Consider the following 10,895-nt stretch of genomic DNA (forward strand, 5'->3'; position numbering starts at 1 on the left):
CCCGCAGCATCCTGGTGTTGCTGCCCACTCACCGCTGCGTTGGGCTCGATGAGCCGGTGCTGCAGGTCACGGGCCTCCTGCCACTGGCCCTCACGGCACAGACGGTCCAGCTGGCACAGCGGGGCCCCCAGGACATTGGCAAGGGCACAGATCCCCCCAGAGGCACCTATGGATACCAGGACACATTGGCGGCCAGCTCAGCACACCAGCCCCTCCCAGGCACCACTGCCCCTCTCCTGACTCCCCCTCCTTGGCTGCCAAGCCAAGGCACTTACCCAGGGCATAGCTTGCCAGCAGGAAGCCAGCTGACCCTGCCAGCACCTGGAAGTCCTCCTGCTTCGTCTTGTGGACCATCAACCCCATGCGAGTGATCTGGGGAGAAACATGCTGTGCCCCAGGGCAGGCATCACCCTGTCTCCCTCCATGGGGATTGTGTGGCATCCCTGGGTCCTGGGGAAGTGCTGCAAGTCCCATCTCCCCATTCCCAGCTCTAGGCCAGGTTTGGTGGCAGTCAGGCCTGGGAAAGCTTTGCCCCACTCACGTCCCCACCGCTGTCCTTGATCCCGACAATGTTGGGGTGCTGAGCCAGGGTGAGGACAGCCTCCAGGGGCAGCTCCAGGCCAGTGTTGGCAGGGACGCTGTAGAGCACCACGGGGATGGGGGATGCATCGGCGACCTGTGGGCAGCCAGGCAGAGCTCAGCAGCTAGAGTGGGTTGGAGATGTGTGGGGTGCGCTGCCCACCCCGCTGCCTCAGCTAGGCTGCTGGCAAGCACCGGGCATGGCTCACCTCCGTGTAGTGCTGGACCAGGGCACTGCTGGTCATGGCCCCTTTGTAGTAGCAGGGCGTCACCACCAGTGCCACGTCAGCCCCTGCCTCTGCCATGCTGACCGTCAGCTTGATGGTGGCCTGGGTGGCTAGGGAGGAGGCAGAGGAGTGAGTGATGCCCAGGGGGACACATATGGCCCCAGCACTGCCCGTGCGGGCACTCACATTCACAGCCTGATCCGGCCAGCAGCAGGCGGTCCCTGGGCAAAGCCTGGCGCACGCAGCTCACCACCTCCAGCTGCTCCTGGGGTGCCAGGTAGGGGTATTCCCCATTGGAGCCCAGCACTACCAGTCCTGAAATGCAAGCGTGGGGAGGGCAGGGCTTGGGCATAGGAGCACAGTGCCCACAAGGTGGCCATCCCTACCCTCTCCACACCCCACCCTCTGGTGGGGACCAGGAACCCAGAACAGCCCTACACCCGCATACAGCAGTCCCCTTGGGCCAGGAGGCTCCTGTAGGTGCCCTGCAAAGCCCTGGGCTCCCCCACAAAAGGCACAGGTGGGTATATGCCCCCAGATGGCAGTGCCCACCTGCACTGCAGTGAGAACCAGCAGTGCCGTCCTTTACCCAAACACCCTCATGTGTGCTATGCAACACACCCTGTGATCCAAGCACACCAGCTGCAACCCTCCATCCTCAGAAACTGCCCCACACAGCACTGCTAGCAAGGCATTTCCTGGTGCCCACAGCCAGGCTGTGCCACCCTGTCCCTTGCCAGGGCACACAGACCCCTTCCTTGGGACCCTCTCAGCACCACGAGTATAGGCTGCCAAGCTCTGCTGCAGCATCCTAAGCTCCAGGATGCCAGGAGGTTGGGATATCCCCACCAGCCTTTCTCCTTTCCTTGCCCCTGGGCACCCAGACAGAGAGCTCTGCAGCCCACAGCGTGTCCTCTCCTGTCCTCTTCCCTGCAGTGCTGGAGTCACAGCCTGGACAGGAGAGGGGAGACCCCAGGACACATCCCCATGATCCACAGACGCTTCCTGCAGCCACTCTCCTTCCATCCATCTATTCTGAGCAATCAACAGATTGCATCCCATGGCACTGAATCCGTGTGAGTGTGCACGGGTGGTGCAGAAGGGTAGGTTAAAGCCTGCAGCTACATGTAGAGGATGTGTGCAAGCTTGCACATGTGTGGAGTGTATATGCAAGCATGCACCAGAGTGTGGTGGGGGTGTGCAAGGACAAATGCTTGTGCCTGGGCTGCCTGGGCACTTGCAGCGCAAAGGGCCCCAGGTGGGTCACCAGAGGGGCTGCCAGTCCTGGACCAAAGTCCAGCTGGAGGCTGAGCACCCTTGGGAATGTGGCAGGCTGCCTGCACGCTGCCACACAGCCCTTGCAGTAGGCAGGGATCTGGCAGGAGCCTGCATGGAGAGGGGCAGCAGGCAGCACTTACCTCGGAAGGGGATGCTGGCGTAGTGGTGCAGGTTCCCTTCCAGTCGGGCATAGTCCACCTCTTGCATGGGTGAGAAGGGGGTTGCAAGGGGCGGGAAGATACCCCCGAGGTCAAGTGTGTCCCTTGATGCTGGGAGGGTGCTGAGCCCCCGGTGCTGCCTGGGTGCTGCCCAGTGCAGAGCTGCCAGGGTGGGCCGGAGAGGTGAAACAAAGCGGGTGCTGAGTGCCATGGAGGACGGGAGCTGCTGCTGGTCGTGCCACCTGCCCTGCTGAGGGGCTGTCAATGATTGACAGGGCACGTGAGAGGCCCACAGCCCAGCTGGTCAGGTGACATGGGGGGTGGCAGTGGGTGAGCTCAGGATGGTCTCTGCCCCTCCAGGAGCTGGACATAGGGGCTCAGCAACCCTCTGGGTGAGCCCCAGCTGTGCTTTCTCTTGGTTTGCTGCTGCGCTTGGTAGAAGTGACCCATTCTGCAAAGGGGCAGTGGCGTTGCCCTGGGGAGTGGCTCCAGCAGGGAAGGCAGGAGAACAAGCTGCCATCCAGCCTTGCAGAGTGGCTACCCAGCAGGGGCACGGCTGCTCCCTGGCATAACCTGAGCCTCCAGCACAGTGTGGATCCAGGCTGAGCTGCCTTTGAAGTAGTCTTCCTCCCTGAACTTGCCCAGGGGAGACTTTGAAGCACTGCAAGCAACAAGGGCTTCCCACAATGAGGAGTTCTGCCCTTGAACCACTGGTATCCTGGTCCCATTGTGTCACCACCGTTCAAGTCCCTGTACTAGGAGGCAGGGCACATCTGTGCTGCTGGGTAACCCAGCTCCTTCAGATAACTCAGCTCCCCAGAAACCCAGCCTGCCCAGCCCCATTGCCCTGGTGCAGACTTCCCAGCACCACAGCTCCCTGGAGCCAAACGCTGCTCATTGCTGGCTTTTATTGACATGGACAAGTCTTGGCTGGATCCTGCTCCTTGGAACTGAGCTTGGTCCTGGGTCTCTGCCCAGGGCTGTCATGCAGGGACCTCCATCTCCACCTGTGGCTGCTCCTTGGTCTCTAGTGCCTGGCGTGTGTCCACCTGCCACTGCTGCACCAGATCCGTTGGGGTCTTGCCAGCCTACAGGATCAAGCAGAGAGAGGCTGGGGTAGCATAACATGGTGGGGCAGCAAATGGCCCCAGTGCTGTCCCTGCCACTGACCTGGTTCTTGGCCATCATGTCAGCTCCGTGCAGGATCAGCAACTTGATGATCTTGTAGCGGCTGAGCCGTGTGGCATCGTGCAGTGCCGTGTCACCTTCCTGCGAGAGACAGGCTGGCTGGGGATCATGGTGCAGCTCCAGGGAGAGGCACCCCCGACCTGTCCCCAGCATTGCTTCCCAGCTCCCCACACACCCACCTCCCCATGGACACAAGGGGGACAGTGCCAGCACCCTAGGTCAGATGCTGGGAGCCTCTGCAGAGGTCACCCAAGGGAGGGGGGATCAGTGTTGCCCCCCAGGCACTGGTTGTGCAGCTGCAGCACTCACCCTGTCTGGGGAGTTGATGTCCACCCCACAGTGGATGAGGTACTCCACAATGTCAAGGTGCCCAGTCCTGGTGGCCACATGGAGGGGGGTGCTGAGCAGCTTGAGCGGGAAGGAGATGGACACCAGAGGACATCAGCACCTACCACTGCTAGCTTAACACAAAGCCAACCCTGGCCCCCCAGGGTATGTCCATGCCATCAGCACAGCCCCATGCCCCCAGGACAGTGCCCCACACACCTTGTCTTTCACGTTGAGGTCTGCTCCACGGTCCTGCAGCAGCTTGACAGCATCCAGGTGCCCACCTCGGCAGGCCCAATGCACAGCAGTGCAGTCCAGCTGGGTGCAGAGCCACGTCATTGACAAGGGTCACCACCACCCCATGGCTGTCCCCTGCCCCAGCTGGTCCCCATGCCTGGGCTGACCCGACAGAGCCCTGCCCGTGACCACCTCAGCAGTGGGGCAGTTCTGGCCCACTGCAGAGACCCTGATCCTGCAGCTGCTCCGTGACCTCACCCGGTCCCTGAAGTCAACAGTGGCCCCACTGTCCAGAAGCTTCTGTAGGATGTCCATGTGTCCCTCCAGCGAGGAGCGGTGAAGGGCTGTGCGGTGGAACTGAGAGGATGAGTCACCACGTTGGTGGCTGGGTCCACTCCCCCCGTGCCACCCCAGATGTACCCCAAGCTGCATCCCAGGGATCCCAGCCCCTGCCAGCAGGCACGCAGGGCACACGCAGGGCACAGGCAGGGGACAGCCACCAGCTGTGGGAGGCACTACCTCGTCACTTGTGTTGGGGTTGCCACCTTCTGCCAGAAACTTCTCAATGACATGCATCTTTCCCTGGACAGCAGCTCTCAGAAAGGTCTCTGGCTCCACGGGACCCTCCTGGCAGTGAGATGGGCTCAGGGCTGAGGCATTGCAGGGGTGCGGGAGAGGGAACAACGTGGGGAGTCCCCAGCCCTGCTTCCAAGGCAGGTCCCCAGCTGGCGGGGTGACCCAGGGGCTGGTCTGCGGGGTCTACAGGACGTGTCTCGGCAGCCCCCCTCCCACATCCCAGGACTCCCCGGACATACGATCTCCAGGGGCTGGCGCTGCCGGCGCTGCTTGCGGAGCTCGATGAGGTGCTGGATGCTCCCCACGTCGATGATCTCCCGCCGCAGGTCCACCGAGCTCTTCCGCACCCGCTCCTGGCCCTGGGGGGCAGACGTAGCACCCCATTCGCCTTTTCTGTGCTCAGCCATCCCCCAGCTCCCCCCACACCTGACACCGTCTCACCTTGACAGCCTCGAGGCCCCGGTTCCTGGGGCCGCAGCGTTTCTCCTCCTCCAGCTCGGGTGTGCTCATCCGCTCCACGGCCAGTGGCTCCCGCACACCATCCCCTTGGAGAAGCTGCACGGGCACAGCGGGCTGCATGGTCTCAGCCCCACCACCTCCATCCCCAGCCCCCTGGTGAAGGTGACTCTGGGCACAGTTCACAGCCCACCCTGAGGTTCCTGGGATGCCTGTCAGCCCTCAGGCTTGCACTTCCCTGCTTGCCCTGCTCAGCAAGCTGGGCACTTGCCTGCTGCTCTGCAAGAGCTCCTGAGTTGGCAACCTGATGCCCCTGAGAGCCCGTGGCCACCTTGCTTCATCCCCAGGATGGCAGGGTCAGTGCCAGCTGCCTTGCACCCGGACACTAAGGATGAGCACAGCACACAGCAGGTCCCGCCACAACCCCCTGCCCTATGGGCCCACCTTCTCTTCTTCCTCCGCCAGCTTCTGCTCAATGAGCTCCTTGGCCTTTTGGACATCCAGCTCCATGTTTGCCTGTGGTTCACAGCCCCGTGCAGGATGTGGCCTCTCCTCCTCACCACCACGGGCAGGGAGCTCCCGGTCCAGACTCCCGGTGCTGCCGGCGGCTCCGCTGGCCGTGGGGCTTTATGCTGCCGGCCCCTCCGTCCCGCAGCCCAAGGGCACCAACAGCTGTGGCTGCTCCACATGACTGGGGCAGCTTTGCCATGAGCTCACCCTCCCGCTTTCTGGTGGCCCTGGCTCACCTCCTTGGCCCCACAGCCTCTTAAAGAGACCCACCATTCCACCCCCCATGCTGCCTCGGACCCCCACGTTGGGTGTGGGGAGCTGCTGTGTGCACAGCCCACAGCAGCCAGGTCGGCAGAAAGGGGATGTGAACCAGCCTGGTGCAGTGGGTCCTGTGCCTCCCACCCTTGAGCAGCCAGGATGCTCCCCATGGCTCCTAAAACCCCATCCCCATGCAACCAGAGGCTGCAGCATCCATGGACGCTACTCAATGGTCCCTAGCGCCTAGGGAGGGGTGTTGCTGCCCACCCCAAAGGGAGGCAATGGGCTCCCTCAGATGTCTCATCCAGCAGCATGAAGCACGTGTTGCAAGGAACTGTGGCCCCTCCACACAGCTTTGGAGGATGATCTCAGGTGTAGAGCGTCCCAAGCAGCCCTGCCAGGGTCCCGGCAGCTGCCTGGCCTCCCCTACCATGCACAGGCAGCCTGGCAGCAGGACCAGCCTCACGTGGGGTCAGTGGCCAAAGTCAGTAGCTATTCCTGGCAGCAGGGACATTGTGCAGCCCCCTTGGGCTTTGCTCTCCCCCTTTGTAAGATGAGGACAGTGCTGCACTGTGCTGGAACAGTTAATGCGCTGGGCTCCCAGCACAGAATCTGGGGGAAGGACAGATGGGGACACGTCACTGTCACCTTCATGGCCAGCTTTGAGTGCCCTGTTCCATGAGTTCCACAGAACGCACCCTGTTCACCAGGACAGGCAATGGTGGCCACAAAGGTGGTCTGCAAACTGTCCTGCTCCATGGACAATCCTGTCTGGCCCTCAGGGAAGGCACAGACTCCAAAGGGAAGCACTGTGACGGGGACATAGTGGCTCCACATCAGCAAGCAGTCAGAATGGCAATGGGACAATGCCAGCACAGCTGTTGAAGGGTTCAGGCCAGCAAAGAGGCAGGGCTGGAGGGACAGTTAAGATGGCACTGGGGGAGCAATTCTAGGGCACTCAGGTTTTCTCAGCCACCCTGTGCCCACTGTAACATGGGAGCAGATGTAGAACAGGCAGAGGGACCTGCTGTGGCTGCAGATGACAGCCCCCCAAGCCTGCCCCAGGAAGGATTAAAATTCTTTATTGATAAATACAGACTATGTACAGGGGGGAGACTTCTCCACCCAGCCCAGCACCCCATGGCCTCCTGGCCAGGGACATCCAGAGCCCAGTAGGTCACGATCTCTCCCTGCCGGCACAGCCCAGCAGTGGGGCCCTGGCCATGCTGACCACCCCAGAGACTTTGGTCTCAAACCTCCTGCTGCAAATCCAGCACTCAGCCCATGTCCTCAGTCGAGCGGGGCCATCATGGCAGCACTGCCCCATGCAGACCTTCCTGGAGCATCACCCGGATGGGGGGCAGCCCCGGGGGGGAACAGGGGCTGCCCCAGCTCTAGCAGGGCTGTGATGTGGCACAGGGCATCCCCAGAGGTGCCACTGCCTCCCCCCCACCCCTCCTCTCCCCACAGCCAGTGTGGGGGTGGTTCAGTTCCTGGGCGGTAGGGGCTGGTTGACAATCACTTGCACAACAAAATCCTTCTGGATCTTGGTCTCCTGCAGCCGCATGCGGTCAGTGAGCAGCTTGCCCGAGAAGAACCAGCGCTGCCAGGCCAGGTCAATGCCCTCCTGCGCCTGCAGCTGCTTCTTCAGCTGCCCAATGGTGTCGCCCATGCTGGCGCTGAGCCGCAGGTCCTTGCCCGTGGAGAGACGCACCTTGAGGCCGAACTCCCGGCGGCTGCTGGGCAGGGGCTCGGCCGGCTCTGCCTCCTCTTCGCTCCGCTCCAGGATCAGGTTGACGGGAGGTGCCAGGCAGTAGACAGGCAGCTGGTACCGGTTGCCCAGCTCATCATAGCACTCCGTCAGGGACCCTGGGAAGGGCAGGGTGAGATGCTGTGGGTGGGCACCCTTATGGACCACCCAAATGGGGACAGGGCCACCCCAGGCAGCGAGGCAAAGCCTGCCCTGCCCTCCGTGGTTGGGCTGAGCCATGTGGATGACAGCTGGGAACCCTTCTCCTCTCCAGCCTGGCACCCCCACAACCCCAGATATGGGGCACTCAGCACCCACCCCAGCTGCACTCCCGGTGCCGTCCCTCACCATGGGGCAGGGTGATGCTGGCTCCGTCAAGGATGGCTTGGGCCAGGCTGTGGTCATTGGCCTCCACGGCGTAGGAAGCTGCCTTCAGGGCATCCCAGATCTCCTTGCGCCCCTCAAAGGCGGGTGCTGTGTCCCAAAACTCATCCCGCTTGCTGCGCAGCTGCCCATCTGTCATGGGATAGTCACTCTTCCACTTGGGACGCTCCTTCTTCAGAGGCTCATTGCGGCCTGGGAAAGGGGGGAATGCTCAGCCAAGGGGTCCTGATACCCTCACTTTCCCAACCCCACAGGTTCTTGGGGACCCCTTGGTTCCAAGGGACCACCATGCCCTGCACAGAGCAGTTCCCAATACAACCAAGATGAGCTCTGCTAAAGCTAGAACTGCCCAAGGTCCCACTGGCCCCATAGCAGCTGCCCCCAACACCAAGTGACATCCTTTGAACCCAGGAGGTAAAAGGGCTCTTGCCCTCATGCTGGGCAAAACCAGTTCCTGCCCCACAGGGTGGCCACGGGGCCCTCTGAGGCAGAGCAGTATTTATAGCTTGGGGAATTAGCCAGGAAATAAGCTGAGGACTCGGAGTGGGAAAGGGATTACGGGGGCTGAGCTGCAGCCCTGCTGGGGGGGTGGGCAGGATTTCACCACCCTCTCTGCCCACCCCAGGATGGCAGGGATCAGCTGCAAGCAAAACAGCAGGAACACAGTATCCAGGGCATCAAGAGGGGCAGAGGGCACTGCTGGGGTGGGGAGGCTTCCAGCCCAGAGCAGCCCTGACAATGGGCCAAACTGAGCTGGCTCTCCATGGAACAGCTCCCAACTATGTCCCCGGGGAACCACAGCAGCCAACACTGGGCAGGGGTCTGGGCCACCCCCATGCCAGTCCCACACCAGGCTGCAGCCCCGTGGGAACAGCCTCATCCCATTGGCCCCACGGCTGGGCAGGAAGTGTAGGGCAGGAAGAAGCTGTTGTCACTCCCAGCTGAGCTGGGGACAATGAGTGACAACAGCTCTTTCCTGCCAACCCTCTCCCTGGGGTGGCCAGCCGGCACCCTTCCTGTGGGACAGGACATAGGGGATGAGGAGCCCCAGCAGGGCAGGAAGGACGCCTGTGCCTGCACAGCAACCTGCCAGGCAAGGAGATGCCACAATCCCAGCCACTGGGAACAGCCACCACTGCCAGCTGTGGGTTGAGCCACTTTGTCCAGACAGCTTTGCCTGGGCAAGTGTGCAATGACACAAGGCACTACCAGACTTTTTTGTACCAGCTCCGTCTCATCCTGTCCAAGACCACTGGAGCCAGCACAGCACCCACTTGCCCAGCATTGGACACAACATGTGGCACCCACCCCAGGGGTCCCCATGGGGGGTAGGAGCTCAGCTCCCCCCAGGCTGGATGCTGAGCATCCCTGACGGGCAGCGTTCTGCCCGCATCCCCAGAGGAGTGAGGGCAGCCAGCTGCAGCCAGCGCTGCCGATTCAGCAGTCACGGTGTCGGGCCGGATGGATTTGCAGCACCGCAGGACAGAGCAAGGTCAGAGGCGGCACCTGCCCTGGGACGGTGGCAGAGCAGTGCCCACAGCCAGCCTGAAGGACACGGCCAGGACCACGTCTCCACGCTGCTGCATCCACCAGACTGGGACATATATCCTTGCAGCAGGGACCATCATGCACACTGGGACTCCCAGCCGGCACAACTCCCCCAGCTCCACTCATGGCAAAGGGAAGAGGGTGGCCCAGGAGAGGCAGCAGGATCAAAGGCACAGGGCCTGGCCACGGCAGTGAGTTGAGGACAGACTGCGGCTGCTCTGTGCGGGCAGAGGTGCCCAACAGCCTTGCCCAGGTAGGTAGGGGCTTAAGCCTTGTCTATTTATTGCTGCCACCCAGTTGGGCCCTGCAGCCTCTAATCACCTCCTGCTGCTCTATTCCTGGCCCCTTGTGCAACTCTCTGCAGCAGCACCACCGGACAGGTCTGGCTGCTCTCTGTGCCCGGACTCGAGCCAACAGGATCTGGCCAGCAGCCTGCCCACTGGCCTGTGCCTGCAGCACCCTGCCTGTGGCTCAGCCCCCTGCTCTGCACAATTTTGGGACCCCAGGCAGGAGGCTGAACTCTGGAGGCTCCCCTGTCCCAGGGCTCACTCCCTGCCTGGCTGGAGCCTCGAGCAGCCCAGCCAGCAGGTCCTGGAAGCCAGAGGAGATGCCAGCCAGATGGCACGCAACATCCCTTCCAGCACTACCAGCAGGTCCCTCCTGGTCCAGGCAGGGCCAGGATGCTGTATGCCGCTGACATACCCTGCTCCTCCTGCTGTAGTGGGCTGGACACCCTGGGGACGATGCTACCACATGGTGTGGGGAGTCCCACCAGGGCCTCTCTGCAGGGGGTTGCAGAGGGAGCCAGCCAGGCAGGTGGGTTACCTGGCACAGCCTGGGAGGTAGCTGAGGGGGGCAGGCTAAGCACCCCTCCCCCGCAGGTCCTCCTGTGTTGGGACTCGCCAGCCTGGGGCTGTGTTCCCTCACTGCAGGTCAGGACACCTACAGCCTGGCCACCTGCACCAGGGACAGCCCTGAGAAGGGACATCCTGCAAGCAAGTGGATGACACAGGAGCACTAGGAGGGGACTGAGACCCATCCCAGGAGAGCTTAGTTGGGAGCAAATAGTGGTGATCAATTCGGGGAGTCTGCAGCCCACGGTTGCCTGGCACAGGAAGGGAGCACGCAGATCCAGAAATCCAGCTCTGATCCCTCTGCCAAAGCCCCAGGGTGTGAGGCAACGGCCCCAGAGTCCTGCTGAGCTGAGCTTACCATCAGCTGCAGAACCCTGGAATCGCTGGCACCCCTAGGAAGGCACCTGCTGCTCTGTGGGACAGAGGGCTGGGGGGCTGCAGTTCTGGGGGGGACATCACCCAGCCCAAGTCTGCAAGAGCCCTTGGAGCGGGCGGCACACGGTGGGGACGGCTCCTCACAGGCACAGGCGGACCCGGCAGGCACCATCCCACGGGAAACCTCTCT

The 10,895-nt window shown here is 62.4% G+C and overlaps 3 protein-coding genes across 3 annotated transcripts in view; all 3 read right to left on the bottom strand.

Moving 5' to 3' along the window:
• The window catches only part of HOGA1 (4-hydroxy-2-oxoglutarate aldolase 1), a 4,334-nt gene extending 1,881 nt beyond the window's left edge, over nucleotides 1–2,453 (bottom strand). Inside the window, exons 1-6 of the mRNA XM_010000145.1 lie at nucleotides 2,225–2,453; nucleotides 993–1,121; nucleotides 789–916; nucleotides 542–676; nucleotides 276–372; nucleotides 33–166 (exon numbers count right to left, since the gene is read on the bottom strand). Coding sequence (XP_009998447.1) covers nucleotides 33–166; nucleotides 276–372; nucleotides 542–676; nucleotides 789–916; nucleotides 993–1,121; nucleotides 2,225–2,453 — 852 coding nt within the window. The remainder of the gene's footprint in view (nucleotides 1–32; nucleotides 167–275; nucleotides 373–541; nucleotides 677–788; nucleotides 917–992; nucleotides 1,122–2,224) is intronic.
• Nucleotides 2,454–3,225: 772 nt separating this feature from the next.
• ANKRD2 (ankyrin repeat domain 2 (stretch responsive muscle)) lies at nucleotides 3,226–5,536 on the bottom strand. Its single transcript, XM_010000063.1, has 9 exons — nucleotides 5,471–5,536; nucleotides 5,012–5,125; nucleotides 4,810–4,929; nucleotides 4,514–4,621; nucleotides 4,253–4,351; nucleotides 3,977–4,075; nucleotides 3,740–3,838; nucleotides 3,413–3,511; nucleotides 3,226–3,330 (listed from the first exon to the last, which is right to left on the bottom strand). Exons 1-9 carry the CDS (start codon nucleotides 5,534–5,536, stop codon nucleotides 3,226–3,228), a joined length of 909 nt encoding a protein of 302 aa, XP_009998365.1.
• Nucleotides 5,537–7,280: 1,744 nt separating this feature from the next.
• On the bottom strand, nucleotides 7,281–8,924 carry UBTD1 (ubiquitin domain containing 1). The gene is made up of 3 exons (XM_010000064.1): nucleotides 8,909–8,924; nucleotides 7,893–8,120; nucleotides 7,281–7,663 (listed from the first exon to the last, which is right to left on the bottom strand). Exons 2-3 carry the CDS (start codon nucleotides 8,065–8,067, stop codon nucleotides 7,281–7,283), a joined length of 558 nt encoding a protein of 185 aa, XP_009998366.1. The 5' UTR covers nucleotides 8,068–8,120; nucleotides 8,909–8,924.
• Between the last annotated feature and the right edge of the window lie 1,971 nt (nucleotides 8,925–10,895).

The sequence above is a fragment of the Chaetura pelagica genome, unplaced genomic scaffold, assembly GCF_000747805.2.
Source record: "Chaetura pelagica isolate M959 unplaced genomic scaffold, ChaPel_1.0 scaffold436, whole genome shotgun sequence".
NCBI classification, from domain to species: Eukaryota; Metazoa; Chordata; class Aves; order Apodiformes; family Apodidae; genus Chaetura; species Chaetura pelagica.